The 22,723-nt window shown below is 36.4% G+C and overlaps 1 protein-coding gene across 4 annotated transcripts in view; it reads left to right on the top strand.

Annotated features, from left to right (window-relative positions):
- The window catches only part of LOC123766899 (uncharacterized), a 68,710-nt gene extending 46,338 nt beyond the window's left edge, over positions 1–22,372 (top strand). For all 4 annotated transcript variants that reach the window (XM_045756363.2, XM_045756364.2, XM_069307472.1 and 1 more), the window contains 5 exons: positions 6,285–6,376; positions 10,458–10,602; positions 11,020–11,220; positions 11,459–11,643; positions 16,689–22,372. In XM_045756363.2, coding sequence (XP_045612319.1) covers positions 6,285–6,376; positions 10,458–10,602; positions 11,020–11,220; positions 11,459–11,643; positions 16,689–16,857 — 792 coding nt within the window. In that variant the 3' untranslated portion in view covers positions 16,858–22,372. The remainder of the gene's footprint in view (positions 1–6,284; positions 6,377–10,457; positions 10,603–11,019; positions 11,221–11,458; positions 11,644–16,688) is intronic.
- The last annotated feature ends 351 nt before the right edge of the window (positions 22,373–22,723 follow it).

Genomic DNA, 22,723 nt, shown 5'->3' with positions numbered 1-22,723 from the left:
GTGATATTTAGCACTGTGCTCCATGGAGGGAGGAGTAAGGCTGTGGAGGGAGGGTTGTGGCGTCCTCTTCCGACTGTGTGGGGCCAACATTTATTGACTGCACCCACCATATCAGCTTAGTGGTTCGCTATGGTGAACACAAATGTAGATACTTATATATAACGTGTGTATAGTGTGAGATAACAGCGAGAGGAGTAGGTTGGGAGCCGCCATTTTGGTGAGGGAGGAGCGTCGTCTGCACGACTTGTCATGTTGTTTACTGATGGCCACTATGGTCTTTGGGCACCATACCAGCTTAGTTGTACAGGTATGGTGAATAAAACAGGTAGATACTTATATATAATGTGTGTATATAGCATAATAACACCACAAACAATATTGTTGGAGGAGAAATATTAGTGCGTCTGGCCTTGAGGGCGGCCGCCGATCAGCTGACTGTGTGAGTAGCTACGTCTTTATGCCTTTACTCATCATACAAGCTTATATGTACAGTTATGGTGAACAAAACATGTAAATACGTATATATAATGTCTATGTATAGTGAATAAATGCAAAAACAGTATTGTGGGAGGAGAATGAGGGCGAGTGAGGTGGTGTTGAGGGAGGGAGTGGCTTGCTGGTGTGTGGCGGTCACTCCTCGTTGCTTTTTGACTCACAAGACCAACTTAGTAGTTCGTTATGGTGAACAAAACGTGCAGATACTTATATGTAACCTGTGTATATAGTGTAACAACAGCAAAACTATTTGTTTTGTTTTATGAACATCATAATTGAATCACTAATATGCACACCATAATTTTGAGTACAGCGATGGTTCACACATTTTATTATATAAATATACTACAATTCACTGTATGGAATAATATTACTGCAAAAAAACTAAGAAAAAATCAATGACATTGAAATAATTAGGTAATAATATATTTGTGGCAACTGCCGTCTGACAGCTCGGACGGAGTAGACCTCGTCTGGCAAAGGGTCTGCCAACGCCCCTTTTTTGCCACACTTCCCTTCCCTATTGCGGCTAAAATATGCCACCTACGATTTTTTTATATTTTCCGTGATCAGGGAACAAAAATGAACACTTCTATAAGACGAAAGAATTTTTTGGATTTTTTTTTTTGTTGCGCCTGTGGGTGTGAATTCCATTTGGGCCCCGAGCGGTTTGAGGGTTAAGTAAGGTCTGCCTGTATTGCATGTGCAGTACCCATTCCATGTCATTCAATAGAACTTCTGCCTCAATCTGCCGATATTAACACTATCGCATGCCCCATGAGAACGCCGCAGACTTTGACGTCATGGGGCCAATGGTGCGGGCGAGCATGCGGCGACACCTAAATGTGTATACGTACTCGTTTCAGTTTTCTCACCTTAATTCTCGTGCTACGTCGTTCGTTTTGGTATCATTGTATTCGCAATTTAATTCCCTGCAGATGTATATGCATATAATGTCCAAAAGCCTGGCGAGACTCCCCACAGCAAAGCCTAAAGTCGGAAAAGTTACCCATGAGCGCACAAATTCAGTAAAATGTGTATACTCGTTTCAGTTTTATCACCTTAATTCTCGTGCTATGTTGCTCGTTTTGGTATCATTGTGCTCGCAATTAAATTCCCTACAGGTGTATATGAATATAATGTACAAAAGCCTGGCGCGCCTCCCCACAGGAAAGCTTAAAGTTACTCGTAAACGAGCACCAATTTGTACACTGCAATCTAATGTGTATGCTCGTCCTAATGTGTATACACGGACCTCTGATGTTTATACAGTGTTCTCTGATTGTGCCTATGGCACCTCTGCTCTTTACTGGTTCTATTCTTTAGTACTGTATCATTGTAGCTTTGGCACAAAATTTATCTCATTTCCATCTCCAATTAAGTTGATGTAGCATAGGCCTGTGCATCCCATCCCTGTGCATCCCATCTTGTTGTTGTATGATTGTATCCATGATAACAATACTGTTCCTGTTTGCTGTGGTAGCTGATATTCTGATTGTCGGCAACATTCTCTAAGGCTGTAATGTGGTATTCTTGTATGGTTAGTTTAGTTGGTTCTAGTATTATAGAGCAATAGTTAAGATCTTTTGATTACTACTCTACTAGAACCACCTCCAGCAAAAGCAATTGTTCACAATTAGTCCCGTCATGACTTCCATCTATCGGACTTCCAAAATACTGTATTTTCTTCCAATTTCTTTACTAGGCTTAGTTAACATTTTCATATGAACCTCCTTAATATTGATATTTGCTTATTTCCTCTTTTTCCAAACCAACTTCACAATTTCTGAGTAACAAATTTTGTTGCTAACATGTTACACAATTTTCTACTTAAACTTGTTTGCCTTCAATATCTTATATTTTAATCTTACTACACAAAAATCACAATAGCGTGATGCATCACGCTATTGTAATTTCTGTGTGTAATGAAGTAAGGGCGAAGAGGTAGAACAGCCTAGTGACATAGCTCGAGTGCAAGGGGGAATTTGTGTAAAACCCTGGTTTGTGTCTCGGGGAGGCTGCAGGATTCAAGTTCAGTAGAACTTCTGGTTGTATTTCTTTTCCATGTCGTAGCTCAGTCGATTAAGGCAGCGTCTGGGATGCTCTCGGACGTAGGTTCGAATCCTCGTCACGGCCCTTGTGGATTTGTTCATTTAATTTTACACTTATTGTCTTGCAGCTTACCTTGTCAACAGATTCTTCTTGTGAATTCCTTGCACTTTCTACTAATTTCTGCAGTATTATAATTTACATTCTTTGCCTAACAGTGTATTATTTGAGTCCTGATATTAGACCAAGTCATGCCATACATGCAAATTACTTTGTTATTGAAATGGCATGCACAAAGTCCAACCAAATCATATACTTTTGTATAGTTTTCTACTGAATATCATTGTTGAGTGATCATAGTTCCCTCATCACACACAACTTGTTATAGTACAATGTACAATGGTGATTGTTGTGTGTAATATTAGAAGCTTAAAAAGCATAAATAATAAAAATGCCTCTCCCTTAGCCAAAAATAATTGAAGTGTTCAGGCCAATAGTATTTTCTTAATCGTAATCAAAATGTTGATTTATTAGGCTAATTAATCATCATGGGTATCATGACTCAGTTTTTAATTGTGGGTAGGTTACATTGTTTGAGATGACTGCTCGGTAAAACTGACAATTGTCAGTCATGTTAGATAAGTGGTGCAAGTGATGATGCCAATTTGTTGAATTTTTGTGATGGGACGATTAATTGGATTGTGTGTACTGTAGTTATAGGATGAGAGCTATACACGTGGTGTCCCATCTTCCCAGTACTCTTGTCATTTAACGCTTTGAAACCACTGGCGGTTTTTATCTCCACCACTCTCTCACTTGTTTTATCAGTCAATCACTCTTCAAAAGAAAACTTTCTAATATTATTTTGGCACTTGTTTCCTTAGCTTGAATCTATGACCTCTTCTTCTTGAGATTGGCAGTTTCAGGAATTCCTTTTTGTCAATTTGGTCAATTTTTTTATTATTTTGTAAATGGTCAACCTACCTTGTCTACCTTGTGTAGCTTCCGGGAATCAATGGTGCTGCAGTTCGGTCTCTGACCAGGCCTCCTGGTTGGTCATCTGGTCAATCAGACGGCTGTTGGATGCAGCTGCTCACAGCCTGATGTATGAATCACAGCCTGATGTATGAATCACAGCCTGAATGAATCACAGATCAGGTATTCTTTGGAGGCGTTTGTCGAGTTCTCTCTTGAACACTGTGAGAGGTCGGCCAGTTGTGGTCCTTATGTTTAGTGGGAGAGTGTTGAAAGTCTTGGGCCCTTGATGTTGATAGTTTTCCCACAGCGTATCTATTGCACCTCTGCTTTTTCAACAGGGGTATTTTGCACATCCTGTCCTGCCTACTGGTCTCCTGTAATATTATTTCTGAGAGACCAGTAAGCATGGCAGGATGTTCATATCTCCTTTTTGCTCCCGTCTTAGTTTTGTCATATATAATGCCTCTAGCCTCTCTTCATAATATGTTTTTCAGTTCTGAAAACCATTTTATAGCATGCCTTTACACCTTTTCCAGTTTTTTTGTTAGTTCTTAGTCCTTTCCACATAATTTGTAGGTTGTGGGGTATGTTTTCTTCTATTCGACATTCCATAACATGGCATTTATTCACATTGAATTCCATTTGCCATGTGGTACTCCAACAACTTATTTTATCTAGGTCAGTTTGCAGAGCATGACAATTGTCTAGGTTTCCTATCATCCCTAGTAGTTTAGCATCATCAGCAAACATGTTCATGTAATTCTGTATTCCTTTTAGTAAATCATTTATGTAGACGATGAGCATTACTGGCACGAGAATGAACCCTGTGGTACTCTGCTAGTAACACTCCTCTAGTCAGATACATTGCCTCTAATTACCACCCTTGTCTTTGTCTTAAAATTTTTCATCTATATCAGCACTCTCCCAGTCACCCCTCCAGCATATTCGTTTCCAAAACAACCTCTTGTGTGGGACTGTCAAAAGCATTTTTTCAGGTCCCAATAAACACAGTCAACCCAACCATCTTTCCTGTAGTATCTCTGTGGTCCTATCATAAAATCCAAGTAGATTGTTACACAGGATCTTCCTGTTTGAAAACCATATTGTCTGTTATTATGTTATTAATCTATAGGTGCTCTGCCCATTTGGTTTTAACTTTTTTTTTCTAATATTTTGCCTACCACACTTGTTAATGATACTGGTCTATAATTTAGAGGGTCTTCTCTGCTACCATTTTTATAGATTGGAACTATGTTTGCCTTTTTCCATATATCTGTGTTGATATGTTGATAAGTTGTCTGTGCATGAAGATATTTAGAATATCAGTGAAAGTGGAATGCTCAGCTCAGTTGCACATTCTCTCAGCACCCAATGTGAAACTCCATCTGGTCTAATTGCTTTATTTCTTACCAGCCCCTTGAGTAATTTTTCCATTTCATCTCAAGACACCTCTATGATGTTTTCTGGAATTTGTATTGTCTGGTTCTCTGAACCTTACTTTGCACAAATACTGCATACCTTGGAACTGCTCATTTAGTGTTTCACACATTACTTTTTCATTTTGTGTGAATTTGTTCCCCATTCTCACTCTCTGGATTCTATCTTTTGCATGCACCTTGCTTTTAATGAATTTATAAAAAAAAAGGCCTAGATCTGTTACATTTTTCCACTGCCCCTTTCTCAAAGTTTATTTTTGCCTCTTCCCTCACTGCTGAGTATTTGTTTCTTGCTCGTTTGTAGTGCTAGTGTATTTGAGGGTTTGGCCTTTATATCACATTGCATATTTAATTTCCAACAGGACTTATTCACTCTTTCCCAAAATGTGTGCACCATGCTGCCTCTTCTTGTGAGTAGTAGTTATTCGTGCCAGCAGATTTGGAACCTATCCCTCATATATTTTGAAAGTGTAAATTATTGTTTCTCTCTTGCCTGTTTTCTATGGGATACAGATATAAAAATTATACAGGGTCACAGTAATTTAGATGTTTTATTTTTATTAATTTAGGCAGTAAAAGATCTCCGCACTTTTTCCAGGCCAGCAACTTTTCCAACTTTGAATGGGGCTGTTAATGTGGAACAATATTCAACCCTAGGGAGCACTGGTGTATTAAAAACTGCCAACATTGGTCTGGCATCTCTTGTTTGAAAGGTTCTTGTTATCCAGCCTGTCCCTTTTTCTTGTTGTGGCAGCTATAGTATTGTGTTCTTAAATGTAAAATTTTCCAATATTACTCCCAAATCATTTATATTACTTTTTTCTTTCTATTGTGTGATTTGACTTTGTTTCCAATTTTTTTCCCCCCATAGCGCCGGAGCTAGAACTTGTCTTAAAGACAATGTTTTCTGTGACTTAGTTTGAAAGTTTGCCGTGTCCTCTATAATTTCTCCTCATAAAAATGCTAGTGTCATCTGCACAGGATGACACAGTACTGAAGTTTGTATCCTTTTCTTCCATTAATATTATGTTTAATTTCTTAACAGAAATTAAATATAACTCCTACCTCTTAGTTCTGGTCTTGGATCACATCTTTGCTTTTTGCACTATTGTGTAGGAGGGAAGGGGGAGGTAAAATGTAGTCATGGAAATATGTACACTATTGTACACTGTATTGTACAGGTAAACCAGTATTGGGCTTACCTATTTGATTCGGTTTTAACTAATTTTGATAAAGATATGTAGTTGAATACTGTACTGAAAAGCATTCTTCAGATAATAAACTAATCTCTCGTGTACAACTTTTAATGTTTTATTCACTCAACAGGCATCTCAAAGTACAGTACGGCCACCTCCTTTAGTTCGGTCATCAGCATCAATCAGTGCAGTGTCCACTCCTACCTCCTCAAGTGCTCACCTGTAAGTTTGCAGAAATATGTATTGTTATAGCTGAGCATTTGTATATATATTGTGACATGCAGAACCTGCGGTCACTGCCTGATACTTCACGGAACACCCTAACTTTAGCTGTGGGGGTGTATTTGTGACAGGATTTTCACCTGTACAATATGTTATTTAGATTATTGCACAGGGCATGACTATTCCCCGAAGAATCTTTGTTCAGATTGAGTTTTGGGGATGAATGGGGAACCTTCATGCAAGCACTGTTGTCTGTCTCCTCTCCAACATCCCTAGCTGCCTATGGTACCATGTGATTATTGAGGATTAGTGCCCCCATTCTGTTTTGTGACTAAACCTCTTAGTTATGTCTGATAAGTCAGACTATTGGTGCTTGTAGCTGACACTTCAATGCTGGCACTGTTGTCTGGTTCATCAGGTGCTAATGGGAGGTATTTATTAACATCTTTTATTAACACATTTAGGGTTCTCTTAAGAGAATTCCTTGATATTGATAAAATTATCCTCCAAGTTTCAATTTAAAGTGTAAATGCTTTGTTGTCTGCTGTAATATTTGTAGAAAATTTTGAAAATGAAATGTGTGAAACACTAAATGCACCTGAGGACAGCACTCCACTTCAGATGATTTTTCAGTCATCATTGTGTATGTGGAAAAAGGCAAACATAATTTCATTCTAGAAAAAGAGTATCAGGGAAGACCCTCTTATAGACCTGTATTGTTGATAAGCATAGTAGTCAAAACATTAGAAAAAATAAACCCAATGGGTAGAAATTATATAATAACAGACGGTATGGTTTTCGATTGGGAAGATCCTGTGTAACACCTGCTTGGTTTGTGTGTTGTAGGCACAGATTTTGCAGGAGATAGCTGGGGTGACTGCATTTATTTGGACCTAAAAAAAAAATGCTTTTGACAGAGTAATCAGAGGCAGTGCATCATACTGGAGAAATACTACTACTAGTAGTGGGGCACCAGAGGGTTCAGTTCTAACACCAGTAATGTTCATTGTCTACATAAATAAGCCTTCAGAGGGAATACATAATTATATGAACATGTTTTGCTCTTCAAGTAAACCTGGACAAAAGTGTATGGAGCTCACTGAGCAAATGACATTTAATGTGAATTGATGCCACATTATGGAATGGGAAATAGGGGAAAATAGACCACACACAGCCAACAAATTATGTGAAAAGGTATTAAAGAATTCTGGTAGAGATCTAGGGGTGGTTCTGGATAGAAAATTGTCACCTGAGAATGACATAAGAAATTGTACACTCACTTTACAAGGCCAAAGTTGGAATGTGCACTAGCTGTTTGCTGCCCATATCTCAAGCAGCACATCAGTAAACTGGAAAAGGTTCAAAGACATGCAAATAAGCGGCTCCAGGAACTGAAAAATGAAAGCTATTAAAGGTTAGAGGTGTAAAATATACCAAAGTTAGAAGATAGTGATCAGATCACCTCTTTCTTCTAAGTACAAAATAGTAACAGGTACTGTATCAACAAAATTGACAAGAAGACTTTTTGAAAACTGCAACTTAAGAATAAGAGAACATTTATTCAAACTAAGGAAACAAAGCTGCCAGAAAAAACATTAGGGAGGTGAGAAGGTGGCAGAGGCCAAAACCGTAGGTAGTTTCAGAGCGTCGTTTGACAAAGAATACTGGGAAGAAGTGACAATGCGCGCATAACTCTCATCCCATATCTACATTTACGTAATTTTACTTGGGTAATTATTTTAGTTTTGTCGTTGTTCTGTAAAATTACACAGTAATAGATGCTGTACATGCAATTTACCTACCTCGTGTTGGTTCAGGGAATTAATGTACCCATGGTCCCTGGTCCCTGACCAAGCCTCACAGATGGTGGGATGATCAACCAGACTGTTAGATGCAGCTATTTGCAGTCTGATGTATGGATCACGGTCCACTTGGTCAGGTATCCTTTGGAGATATTTATCAAGTTCTCTTTTGAATGCAGTGAGGGGTCGGTTAGCTATGCCCCTTATGTTTAGAGGGAATATTTTGAAAAGTCTTGGACCTTAATATTGATAGAATTATCTCTTAATGTACCTACTGAATCTCTGCTTTTCCATGGGACTATTTTGCACTACCTGCTAATGCCTACTGGTCTCAAAGATGAGTTATTCCCTTGTTCAGATTTGGAACTAGTTCCTTTTAATATTTTCCAAGTGTAAATTATTATGTATCTCTTGCCTTCAGTTTAGAGAATACAGATTTAAAAATTTTAAGTGGCCCCAATAACTTGGATATTTTATTATGTTGATTCAGGAAGTAAAAGATCTTTGCATGTTCTCCAAGTCGGTAATTTCTCCCACAGATGTTAACCAAAAACATTGGTGTCCAGGGTTTCATTGTGCATTGAAGTTTATGGATGCCTTAGTGCCATTAGGAGATAAGATATTTAGTAGCTCATGTGAACTGGTGGCATGTAGAGCTTTGAGCTTGGGAAATTATTATAGTTACCAGATATCAATTATACAATTTTGAAATTGCCAAATCTAAATGCAAAAATTATCTGGGAGTCATAAGTAAGATCTTAAGCCTAGAAATCAATGTACATTATACTGTATATGTACACAATAAGATAAATAGGATACTGTTTTATATCTAGAAGTACTGTATTAGCAATGAGATTCTAATGTTATCCTTAGCTTTATTTTGCCCCCTTTTTAGACCATTTAGATTATGCAGTTCAGGTTTGGTAACAGTGCTGTAGTGGATATGTGTACATTCAGAGAAGTGACGGGTTATTCGAGGAATTGGAAACATCTCTTATGAAGAGAGATTAAGAAAACTTAATTTACATTACCTAGAAAGACGACTAATAAGTGGTTATGTGATTGAAGTGTGCTCGTAGACCAAAGCTTATAACAAAGGGGATATTATTAAGTTGGTAAGAATATCAACACAAAATAGAACACGAAGTAATGGATACTTGCAAAAGTTTACATACAGAATATTTGGGTGTCAGTTTGGAAATGTGATTGTTTTATGAAACATTACTGGGCAAGATAATAGACATGGGATTACTGCATTGTTTAATGTGAAGGTTAAATATGCAGTACTCGCTGTGCTCGTGGATAACCTTGAAAAGAAATCAATCTTCACAAGAAGTGATTATCATATTTTGCGATTTGCCTCTTTGGGCAAAGTGATCAGCAGTGCAAGGGTTAATGTACTTTTAATAATGCAAATGGTTGAACATGCATTTGTACATCTTTATAATGTACATCTGTACATCTGGGGGAGCCGGTCGGCCGAGCGGACAGCACGCGGGACTTGTGATCCTGTGGTCCTGGGTTCGATCCCAGGCGCCGGCGAGAAACAATGGGCAGAGTTTCTTTCACCCTATGCCCCTGTTACCTAGCAGTAAAATAGGTACCTGGGTGTTAGTCAGCTGTCACGGGCTGCTTCCTGGGGGTGGAGGCCTGGTCGAGGACCGGGCCGCGGGGACACTAAAAAGCCCCGAAATCATCTCAAGATAATCTCAAGATAATCACATTAAAAAACCTAAAACATTTAATTTTTAAAATATTTTGTTGAATTTATTTGTATATTGGGAGTGCAAACTGGCCTAGTGAAACAAAATTTGCTCAAATGATTTGTACATGACTAACCAGATTAGAGACTTTGCATCCATTCTTTCATTAGGCTGGGTTCCCTTGGACCAGGAATACATTGTATATTGCTTTTGGTACTTGCATTGGGTTTCAGTAAATCTAAATTATTAAATTATACGATTGCCCTACCAATACGTATACAGAAAGTATTAGTAAACGCTTTCAATATGAATGCATTATCTTTGACATTTGGATATTTGATGCTTGTGAGTGTTTTAAATATTATAGGAAGCTTATTCACAAGATGACAACATCCTCAGGAGAGAGAGAACCACAGGATCAGTTCTTATAACATATTTTAAGCATAGATTATTTATGACTTAGATCTTCAATATGTTAATATGCATGAACAATAAATTATTCAGGCACTGTAATAAGGTTTACCTATCTGCCTCTTCAATAAATAGATAACTGGATTGTCATATGGTTGCTTTCAGGTCAAGTAGCAGCTTGGATGCCACGCTACGTCAGTTGGGTTATTCCGCAGCACAGATTAACCAGTCAACATTAAGCTCGTTAGTTAATGTTGGTACCCCTACCATGCATTCATATAATACCAGACAGTCCAGCAATTCACATCACGTAAGTTATGAATCATTGTTTTGAGATTTACACGGTTTTAATACGCCTCTCTTTTAGAGAGCCCTTTGGTTTTTACCTAACAAGTTTGCACTCAATATCTGTAACTCCTTGTTGTATTAATTAGTAATTTAAAATGATTAAAGTTAAGCAGAAAAGTATGATTACTCTTGAAATTGAGCCCCATATGATTTATTTTAATTTCTCCATCTCTCTCTCTCCATGTTGTTACTAGTAAAGTATCTGAAAAAGTATAAACAAAAATATGTTATTATGGATTAAATTCATTCCATTTCAGAGGGTTTCCACTAAATTAACAATGCCACCATTTTGTACAACCTACAAAGAGACTAATAAGGAGGAATAGACTAATGAGTTTTATGGCCGTCATAATTTATATAAACGATTTTCTCTCTTCAGAATTCCACAGCAAACAGCAGCTCAAAATCTTTGTCTAAAGCACCACCACCTCTCATTCCTGTGGCCAATGGTTTGCGACCTGATAATCTATCTAGTCATAAAGGAGTAGGTAGAAATGGACTTGACAAGCAAAGACTTGTCGATACACCTGCATTCAGGCCGGACCCTACAAGACTAGAACCTCCATATAAAGTTAGAAAGGTTAGACATCTTTTTTCATGGCTTTGCTTAAAGTAAATGTAAAGATGGTAATTTGTTGTTCATTCATAATATGGGACTGAATTAAATCGAGAAAATATTAAGTCTTGACAACATGAATGCATGCCGATGGTTGGTGCTGTGCCCTGCACCCAGGACTTTTGCATGAAAGTTTTTTGTTATGTATGGATGTAATATTGAAATGACTCATACTGACTGCAGTCCACATTTGTATCCACAGATGGTTATGGATGGCAAGGGTGTGTTATGTATTAATCGTACTGCATATACTCATCAGTCTACATCTGATTTTAATATGGTGGCAATCCAAGATGTAATAAAGGACTTTTTTCCTGCAGCGACCTTAACAGAATGCATCGAGGTGTTCCAGAATGTCCTTACAGTTACTGTATACAAAGCCAACTGGTAGGTCTCGTGTTTGTGTGTTTACCTTTAGTACTTGTGGGTAGGGAAATGTGCATGTGTTTGCATGCATGTTTATTTAATCATGCTTTTTAACCTACTTATGCTTTTAACTCTGCTTTGGCATCTCCCAAATTTATTTATAAAACAAGAAATGACTGATATTGATCGTGGAAATACACACATTTTTAAGGAATGGTAAATTTCAATTCTTCTCGCTACCTCCCTCCTTCCCTCCTCTCCTGCCATTATTTTTAGAAAAGTAATGTGGATGTATTTTATATACAGGAATTGTAGTGTGCAGGAAAACAGTACATAAGAACAAGGTAACTGCAGAAGACCTATTGGCCCATACGAGGCAGCTCCTATTTATAACCACCCAATCCCACTCATATTCATGTCCAACCCACGTTTGAAACAATCGAGGGACCCACCTCCACGTTATGCGGTAATTGGTTCCACAAATCGGAAACCCTGTTACCGAACCAGTATTTACCAAAATCTTTCCTAAATCTAAACTTATCCAATTTATACCCATTGTCTAAAGTATATATAGACATTTATTTTTGGCCAAAACATTCACACACACAAGCAAATAATTTGAATATCATTATCATTTTTTGCATCTTGTATAGCAATATACTAATTACTATACATTTGCTCACACATTTTTTCTTGGTATCAGTATCAGAAGAATATAGCTCATTTCTTTTATGTACAGTGTCCTCAGGCAATCTGTTCTCACCCAGAATTGTACGATTTAGATGGAGTGCATTGAACATGTGTGTGGTTAGTTGAAATTCAAATCATTAGCCTACAGTCTCTAAGACTAATCAGTATCGTTTATATTAGGAGGGGTCCATTAGGTATAGGTTACAGATCTGATTCAGTATAGAAGCCATTAATCTGATGACGGGTGGTTAACTTACCTTACCTTCTCCAATTGGTGGATAATTTCAGGTTGAATGTGCCTCTTATCACTGCATTTCTGGGTCATCTTGGCAGTACTTCTTTGCGGTGAACCAATATTTGTTATTTGAATCTATTTTGATATTTCAAACTTGAGGAAAATATAACTCTTTAATTTATAACTTATTTACCAAAGTTGTCATAATGTATACATGTTCATTCTAAGCCAAAATCTACAAAATGCTCTTGAAAAAATGGTATCAAATGAGGTATGTTTGAGGCCCAATGCTGAACAAGATATGAGCTTTGTAGCACTATGGCAATTGTAATGAAATAATCACTGTACATCATAGGGGAAGCCTTGTTGGAATGGGAAGGTTCATTACAGTCCCATTCTGTTGCATGGGAACTTCATTTGAATTTAAACTTGGCTATAATTTGTTATTTTATAGTACATTTCGAAATAATAATAGAATAAACCTATGCACAGATTTTGATACCCCCAAAATTTCTTAGATCAATAAAAATGTATATTATCTTGAGATGATTTTGATATCTTATCTTGAGGTTATCTTGAGATGATTTCGGGGCTTTAGTGTCCCCGCGGCCCGGTCCTCGACCAGGCCTCCACCCCCAGGAAGCAGCCCGTGACAGCTGACTAACACCCAGGTACCTATTTTACTGCTAGGTAACAGGGGCATAGGGTGAAAGAAACTCTGCCCATTGTTTCTCGCCGGCGCCTGGGATCGAACCCAGGACCACAGGATAACAAGTCCAGTGTGCTGTCCGCTCGGCCGACCGGCTCCCAAAGTTCTCAGAATATTGCAGAAGTTCATAAATATTTTGGTACCACATTGCACTTCGTCGAACACAAACACACTCCACCATTAGTCTTTACTTGCATACCATTACAACTGATGGCAGTATTTCTTACTACATAAAGGGAAGCCTGTTATTACACCCAGATTTTGATGGACAGTTCCATGTGTGTTTTGGTCACTAACAATACCTTTTCTTTGGGATCCTATAAATTTGGTGTTTACTTTAGATTTTGTTTACTTAGTTTGGTGGTTTTTCAGTTTCTAAATGTCACTGGCATTGATTATAAACTTGAACACATACACAAATAGATCGAGTACACATGCATGCACAGTATGGTTTTCGAACAGGAAGATCTTATGTAACAAAACTACTTGGCTTTTATGATAGAGCAACAGAGATTCAATAGGAAAGAGATGGTTGAGTTGACTGTGTATAGCTGGACTTAAAAAAGGCTTTTGACAGTCCTACACAAGAGGTTGTTTTGGAAACTGGAACACAGGGGTGGAGTGACAGGGAGGCTACTGATAAGAAGAGAGCAGTAATCAAGAGGCAATGTACCTGACTGGAGGAGTGTTACTAGCGGAGTACCACAGGGCTCGGTTCTTGCACTAGTAATGTTCATTGTCTACATAAGTGGAAATGGAACCAGAAGGAATACAGAATTATACAACATGTTTGCTGATGATGCCAAGATACTAGGGAAGATAGAAATAGGATTATCATGCCCTTTAAATTGACCTAAATAAAATGAGTGCTTGGAGCACCATGTAGCAAATGGAATTCAGTGTGAATAGATGCCATGTTATGTTGAAATAGGTGAAAATGTTATGGAATGTGGAATAGGTGAAAATAGACCCCACACAACGTATCTGGAAAGGAATTAAATCACTCTAACACAGAGAGAGAGAGAGATCTAGGGTGATTCTGGATAATGGAACGTCAACAGAGGAACCATAAAGGACATTGTGCGAGGAGCATATGCACCTCTCTCCAACTTCAGAATTGCTTTTAATTACGTGGCTGGTGAAATTCTGAAGAAAGTGTTTGACTTGTCAGATCAAAATTAGAATATGCAGCAGTTGTATGCTGCCCATATCTCAAGAAGCTCGTCAATAAACTGGAAAAGGTACAAAGGCATGCTACAAAATGGCTTCTGGAACTGCATAACAAGAGTTATGAGGAGAGACTAAAGGCACTAAATACTGTATGCCAAAGCTAGAAAATAGAAGAAAAAGGTGATATGATAACCACTTGCAAAATAATAACAGGAATCTACCAAATTGACAGAGGAATTCTTGAAACTAACAACTTCAAGAATAAGAGGACACAGTTTGAAGCTAAAGAAACAAATGTGCCAAAAAATATTAGTTGCAAACAGAGTGGTAGACGATTGGAACAAATTAAGGGAGGTGATGGTGGTGGCCAAAATTTTTAGTAGTTTCAATGTGTTACACAGTATGACAATGAGTACTGGGAAGACGGGACACCACGAGCATAGCTCTCATCCTGTAACTACACTTGGGTAATTACATATGATGCTTTCTCACACTCGCCATATCTACGTTTATTTCCTGCCCATCCTCATTTCTTACCCTCAAATTCACCAGTCTATTTATCATCCATTCACCGAACATGCCCAAGCCATTTCAGTATATGCTCGTTAATCTTGTAGTTTATTGAATTTTGCACTGCATCTCACCATGACATTTTCATGCCCTAATCTATTTTCAGAAAGTTGCACATGCTTCTCAAATTGTGCATATTTACTGCTCTAAGTGATGATCGTTTACATTCATATTGCAATAAAGTCCCTAGTGGTGTAGTGGTAGTAAACCCACCCTGCACCTCGCAAGCATTTTTTTATTTGGGTTTGAGACCTGATCATGAAAGATTGACTTTGCCAGTCCTTTACTGTTTGCCCCTGTTCGCCCAGCAGTAACGGGATCTGGTGGTTAACCGATTGACAGGTTATGTTCCAGGAAAAACTAGAAGGATATGGCTTAGCATAAGTCGGTTATCAGTGCAAGTGAAAAAAAAATAATTCATCAGCATGCACTACCACTCCTTTCAAACTTCAAGTTACGTTTATTATTTTTTTTCTCTAACCAGGACTTTCATTGCATGGGGCAGTTTCCTTCCTTGACTGACTTTACTCTACCTCCATTGTACAAATACCTCTTTAGCAAGAACACATTTCAAGTATATTTGACCTTATCACTTCACCATTCACATTTATTTCACACAGAATTTCTTTCTCTCTTTATCACCATAACTTCGCACTAGTGCACATTTACTATTTAAGTCTTCTCTCATGCACCGCAATCAAATTTACTAGTGTTTATAGCATTTTCATTCTAAAAGAGCTATCAACTGCATACATAGAGATGTATTCCATTTACTCTCATCCATGGATTATCTATATACTTCTTCTTCTATCTATATACACTAGGTTTACACCTGTCTCTTAACATTCTTGACCTTTCTCTCCACTCCGTCCATATATATATATATACACCGAAATTGAGTAACCAGGGTGGTATTACATTCCTGACACATGTATGTTAATCCTAGGTTAGTACCCTGGGGTGTTTTAAATGCCCAACAAACCATTCGCTAAGCAAATGAGAAATATCATCATTAGTGGTATGCTTGATAAATTAATGCAGAGAATTTAAAGACCATGGAGTGCTAAAGTGATAGTTTTTGAGCCGAGGTGAGCAAACAACCCCAGGTACTGATGTCGGGTTAATATCAAGTCTGGCATTCATTACACCTTAAAATAAGACTCCACATTTCTTTTACTCAACATTTCATAATTTCTGTATATATATATATATATATATATATAATTTCTATATATATATAATATATATAATAAAATATTATATAAGACAACCAGAAACCTTGCCATTTGTCGTGACTTTCATGTGTGTGGGGTAATTGTTTTCAGCCACATTATTGTGCCTTAATTCCTTCAGTCATGTATTTCATAGACATATTGACTGCCATATGTTCTAGCGCACTTCTTGCACTGTAAAATATCAAATATTCATGTGTATAATAATTTACATTATATATTCATTTGCATAATTATTATATATTCATGTATATAATTATATATCCATGTATATAATAATAATATAGTAAAAAAGTTGTGGATTATTTGTTTAATTGTTTTTAAGTTTTGTCATTTACTATGATACATGCTCACAATTAACACACTATGATACATGCTCACAATTAACACACTATGATACATGCTCACAATTAACACACTATGATACATGCTCACAATTAACACACACTTTTCTTTTCAGGCACCAAGTTAACACTTTGATGAATGCTTGGGGAAGTGCCGTTGCTCCTGACATAGTACCTCTGATCTTTGTGTCGGACCTTAACACATATCTCTCGCAGATAAAGTACATTTTTCAGCGACACAACTCTCTTAGCCAATCCCAAGCAAAACGTATACGGACAACTTGATGGTTAGAAGGGTTGTAGTGAAACTTTACGGATAAACCTCATTAATAAACGTGAATACAAACCAAATACAAGGTTTACATTTACTGTGTAAAATTCCTGAGGCACTATTGGTAAATAAATTATTCTAGAAATTGAGTTTTATTTATAAGGAATTGGCATGATGAGGCATTCCATAATAAACAGTGGGTATTTATGAACATATTATTAATGAGGTTTTAGTAGTTTTTACTGGGATTAGCAAAACAAGTTTGTGGGCAGCCATTGAACAAAGACAGCTGCTGCACTTCTGGAATTCAATATTGAAATGTTGACTATCCAAAACAAAGAAAATGGGATGGGTGAACTGAATGGCATTCTTTGTCCCATTTGTTGGGTATTGTGATAATTATATTAAAAGTGCGGTGTAAGTGACGCTACAGAGAACTGGATGATAAACGTGAAACACCGTAAGACCCAAGCTATAAGATGCCGAGATCAGACCTCTGGTAAGTGACGTTTCATTTGTTGACTTTGAAAATACGTAGCACCTATTATATTTTGTATTATTGACTTCATTAAGTTATTATAAAGCAGTGAACATTTCAAAGAGCAAATGTTAATTTGTATAGTTTGGAGTGATGACCACTTGTGGTGATAATGGTACACAATGGTGTAGTTGACTTAGAAGGGAAGCCATACAAGATTTTAAAATGCAACCATGTTAGTGGTCTGAAGAATCTCGCTATAAATTTACATCAGGCGTCTTCAGTATGGACAGTTTTTCATGTACTTTGCTTTTAGTAAAAGTAATTTAAGAGTAATCTTGAAGACATGTCACTTTAACTTCTCATCTGTGATTCTTATCAAACTCATCGTCCCTAGTGAATTGTTCCGAGTGAAACCAATTGTTCTTTAAATTCAATCGGAAATTGCAGTCAAGATCTGTCGTTGCACATTGTTATTGGCGTGATAGTTGGTAGACTTAACTACTAACTGGTAATGAAAGCTGCTAGCTTCTCGACTAGACCTGCCTTCCAAAAACATTTTTATAAGAAAATTTTGTTTATGGGAGACCATGTAGGGATTTTTGTTGATTTATTGTAAACCTGCCTCAGAATAAGATGAAAATGACATTTTATAATGAAGGCAAGTGAGTTTTTCCAAAATTGTCATTCATTTCACATTTCATTAAGTTACTTTTGCTTTTAACATGAGGGAGCCATGACCATGTTATATGCACACATTTTTCCTTATAAAAGTTTCGTAATATTTGTGGCTTTATTTAATCTGGTCATAAAAATGTTTCCTCTTGGCAGTAGGAACTCCTTTATCTCTCTCACATTATTTACTGTTTGATGAAGCTTTGGCCGTCATTCTTAGTATTTATTGGGTAATTCTACTTTCATGCTATGTTGTCATAAATTGAAACTTGCTTTGTCAAAAGAAATTATTCAGGAATAAAAATTGTTTCAGCAAGTAAACATTAAACATTTAATAAAAAAAACTATGGGTAAGTAGTTCTGGTAAAATAAATTAAAAAAAAGAAAAGATTTAATTTCGATGAAATATCTGAGCATGTAGGGAATGTGGGTGCGGCTATAGGACCCACACTTGCTTCTGGCTTACTATCTGTAGCAGCAGCTTATGGAAGCTTGTACTCTTGTGGAAGTATATTGACTTAATATTTTATGGGAAAACTAACCTGTAAATTAAATGTGAAAATGACCGTTTTTACTTTTGGTTGATGTTCTTGGTAGTAGCACACAATCCACAGTTCACTTCATTTGTGTGGTAATAACTGTTCCCTCTTTATCATTGCTCATGCTGATATATCTGTTGAATTTTCCTGCTTCACTCCTTAAGTGCTTGTGTTTACTTGCTGATACAGTCATCTACTACTACTTATTTAATATAAACGTTGTGATTGCTCCAGTGATAGGTCAGACATGCTGAATGTTTTGATGTTGGGACTAAGTTATGCTGAAAATGATTCAATTTATGCCACCCATCAGTGAATGTGGAAATTAACATTTGATAAAGGGTCATTTGACCTTATAAATTTTGAAATTGTTAATATTATGAACTCATACCATAGATACTGTAAATACTACAAATATACAAGACAAATTGTTTGATATGCATCAGGTCTTATATTTGAAATGGGAAGTCTGCAAGCACCCTTATCCATTCCACTTATAAACCTGTGCATATTTAAGGCTTGTTACAGTATTATTATGAAAGAGGAGACAAAAATGTTACAAAAGCTGGTTTATTAGACAAGATCTAAGGAATGATGATTAACACATGCACAGCTGGATGGACTTTGTAGAATCTTAAAAATACATGGTGACTTCACTTCATATTTTGTTCTACATCTTTTTCACCAATCATAAGTATTACGTTGTCTTGTGTATTCGTGCTACTGCTGTCTTTGCGAATGTGGCCTTTTACCAGTTCTAGTCTTGAGTAGGCATCCTTCGTGGAGGCAGTGTTCGTTCCGTGCACCATATATAAGTATGTAAATTACGTCAGTTTAGTTAGATTTGTTCTCAAGATGGCAACATAAATGTCAAAATTGTAGCATCCTTCATCAAGCAGATTGACCAACCAATATTATGTTTTAGTAATGATCACCATTCAAGACTATATTCAGTTTCTGCTTGATGAATTGGATGTTAAAAAAGTCACTTGTTGCAGTACTGTTTCATTTATGGCTTTTTTGCACAAATTCCAGGGAAACTATTACTAGTTTTGTGCTAATTAATTTTGAGGTTTGTGTCACTTGTAAAGGTAAAGGAGTTCTTAAACATTTACTGGTAAGTTTTGTTTCTATATGCACTCTTCTTTATTTATTATTATTGTCTTGCATTTACAATGGAGGAAATACCAAAGTCCACTGTAGTGAATTTGGCAGATAGAATAATGTTTGCTCTAATTCACTAGTTTTGTTTGTCATATTTGAAGTTGTTAAAAGGTTTTGTGGCCAAGGTGAGGGCAATTATGAAATGTGATAACAGGAAGCTCTTTGACTTCCCTCAACAGTCAGTCTCTAGTACCTGATTTTTTTCCAACTGAAATTTAAGAGATACAGTACCATTATGCAGTATTCACAGAAGGCTGGTAGCATCAGCTGTGTAAGTGTTGTCGTAACACAACATGTAGCATGGCTATGTTTTTAGTTTTGACTAGTGTCTGACGTCAGAACTATACCTTCATTCTTGTAATAAACTGTTGAAAAGAAAGTCTTTTCTTTATTTTCTTTACTGCTGCTTTAGGAATTTGTGCTTATTAATGCCAACACCAGCTTTCCTAGAATACACGTTTCAGTGTTGATGGGCAGATGGTTGAAACTTGTCACGTGGTTGTGCTAACATTTACAGGCTCAATGGTGTGACTTATAGTTTAACCACTTAATCACAGCACATTACTACCATGTCTTTATTTAGTACACATACAAGATTTATGCAATTTCCACTTAATCTTGGAAATACCAAAACTAGACAGTGAAATATTTCACATTTTGGATACCACCAACACAAAAATAGTTTTTCCTCTTGGAGATTGTTAACACAGTAAGTTCCCTGATTGATTCATTCATAAATGAATGCATGACCAAATGGTTTCTTCCGTATATGGTTTTAACAATGAATTGTATTATTGCAAATTGGTATGAGATTTATCAGAATTGTAGGGGTATAGCTATGTGGATATTGAGACAAAAATTTTTCTACCTAGAGCTCAGGATAACTGGAAACAGTGTATTTACAAGTGTGTGTGTGTGAATGGATGTATTAAGCATAAATAAGCATATGCTCTGGTGAACAAATTCAGTTGGCCACAATTCCCAGTGAGTAGTATATCTGCAATAGGTTTCCCATTCCCTCAGATGTCTATTGGTCACACTTGGCAGGAGCACTTAAGGTCTTAAGGCATCCTGAAGTGTCTCCTCCAGTTTTCTTTGCTTAAGTCTTTATCTTTTTCAAATTTCTGACCTACGTTCTTATAGTAAGCACGAGATGGCTGGCCCTGTTGTATGATAGGCAAATCATCACACAAATATTGTTAAACACTTTCCGAACTGAGAGAATATGGACATGGTCAGTGGCTGAAGTGATTAGGGAAGACTCCCTAATCACCACTCCCTGAAGAAAGGAAATTATCCCAGTAGGATAAAGTTAGAGGTATGATTTATATTTTAATTATATACTGTGGAAGTTTTTTTTTAATTAGTAAAAAAAAATCAATAACCTATAAATATAAGTTAAAAATATTTTTCAATACTTATTTATATTACAGCAATATATTATTGAGTACTACTATGGTTCAAAAGAATGTCTGAAAAGCATTTCTACCTTCTGTCTTAAAGAAATTTGTTTGGGCTTAATTTTGAATAGTAGTAATGGGAATATAATGTCAATTTATACATTCTAGGTGAATATTTTGAATTCCATCCAATGGATCATTATCCTCCCCCCTTCACTTTAATAATAAACAGTTGGGATTACAGTATACTGCAATTTACATTAGGGATTATTTGTAATAGCCTTTCCCACAGAGTATCTTGTGTGCTAGTTATAGATCAAGTTTTGCATACATTTCACTTTGTTCTAAATTTCTAGGCAATAAATTTAACCTTCAAGTAGATACTATAAGGCCTTAGAGGATTGGAACTCTTTTTGGTTTTATTAAATGTATCGTTACTGTTGATAAAAAAGAATGTGATGTGGTAAGGTGGAGGTGTGGTCACCACGCACTGGTCATACAAAGATTGATCCTGGTGTTAAGCAGGCTTACAACAATGGTACAAGGTATTCATGTCGATTTAATTTTGCTCCATATCATTATATTTAAGAATAGTATAGATTCTTTTATACCACTGTAAAGGTAAGCTAAAACAAGTATTTATGAATCATGTCAGTGCCAATGCAGTTACAATGACACAAATCTAACATGTAAGCAAGGAGTGTATTGGAACCTTTCTCAGTTTGTGAGAGTAAAGTAACACCACATTAGGAAACTCTGCTTTTTGCTTACCAATGTTATCAAACTACAAAGCAACTTTTCATATCTTTCCATTCCAACCCATGATAGTCATAATACCAACATAATTAAGGCCAAAATTTTAGAGCATTACTTTTGGGAAAATAATTATGGTGAAGCAAATCTTTATACTAATAGGTTACCATAGTCACCAGGGGTAATATATTACTTGAACCAATGGAGCCCAATTAGTTTTAAAGAGTTGAATCACTTTACATAATTTTTCATCCTAATGTAAAGCTTTAGGATTAATGTTCAGTCAACCTGGGTATGCTAACAGGTAACCATTTATTTAGCTAGTAAAATTTATAATTTTATTGTGAAATAAATGTGTTGGTGAAAATGGAAGTTCAGAAGATCTTCAGGAATGATACTGCTCTAATGAACTTCAATACTGTATTCATTGTAAAGTTTTGTACATATACAAATAACTTATGATCTTTTGTGAATGTATATTTGTAAACATATGACACCAAATAAAAGAAAGAATAATTATTATATTTGTTTTAGACTATTAGCTACCTTAAAATATGTAGCAATTGTACTATGTAGCAGATGATATACTTTCAAGCAATTTCCTTCCATATCCGCTGTTTTGTAGTCTTGCAAGAATCCTTATTCAGTCTAATTATTATTTTTTTAACTTGTCACTTGCTGATATTTTTCATTAGCATTCCATGTTAATTTGGTTTTCTGTTGTATTACATACTTTAAACTATTGTACATTCTCATATTTTCATATAGAGCTTTGGGTATGAAATAGTATGTACTATATTGTAACTTTTTTTATTTTCCAGACTGAACAGCATAGTGGACACACTTGAAATGCTGAATATTTTTGTTTGAG

This window comes from Procambarus clarkii, chromosome 60 (assembly GCF_040958095.1).
Source record: "Procambarus clarkii isolate CNS0578487 chromosome 60, FALCON_Pclarkii_2.0, whole genome shotgun sequence".
Lineage (NCBI taxonomy): Eukaryota > Metazoa > Arthropoda > Malacostraca > Decapoda > Cambaridae > Procambarus > Procambarus clarkii.
Note: the sequence above shows the minus strand (reverse complement) of the source record. Positions and strands in the feature narration are given on the sequence as shown.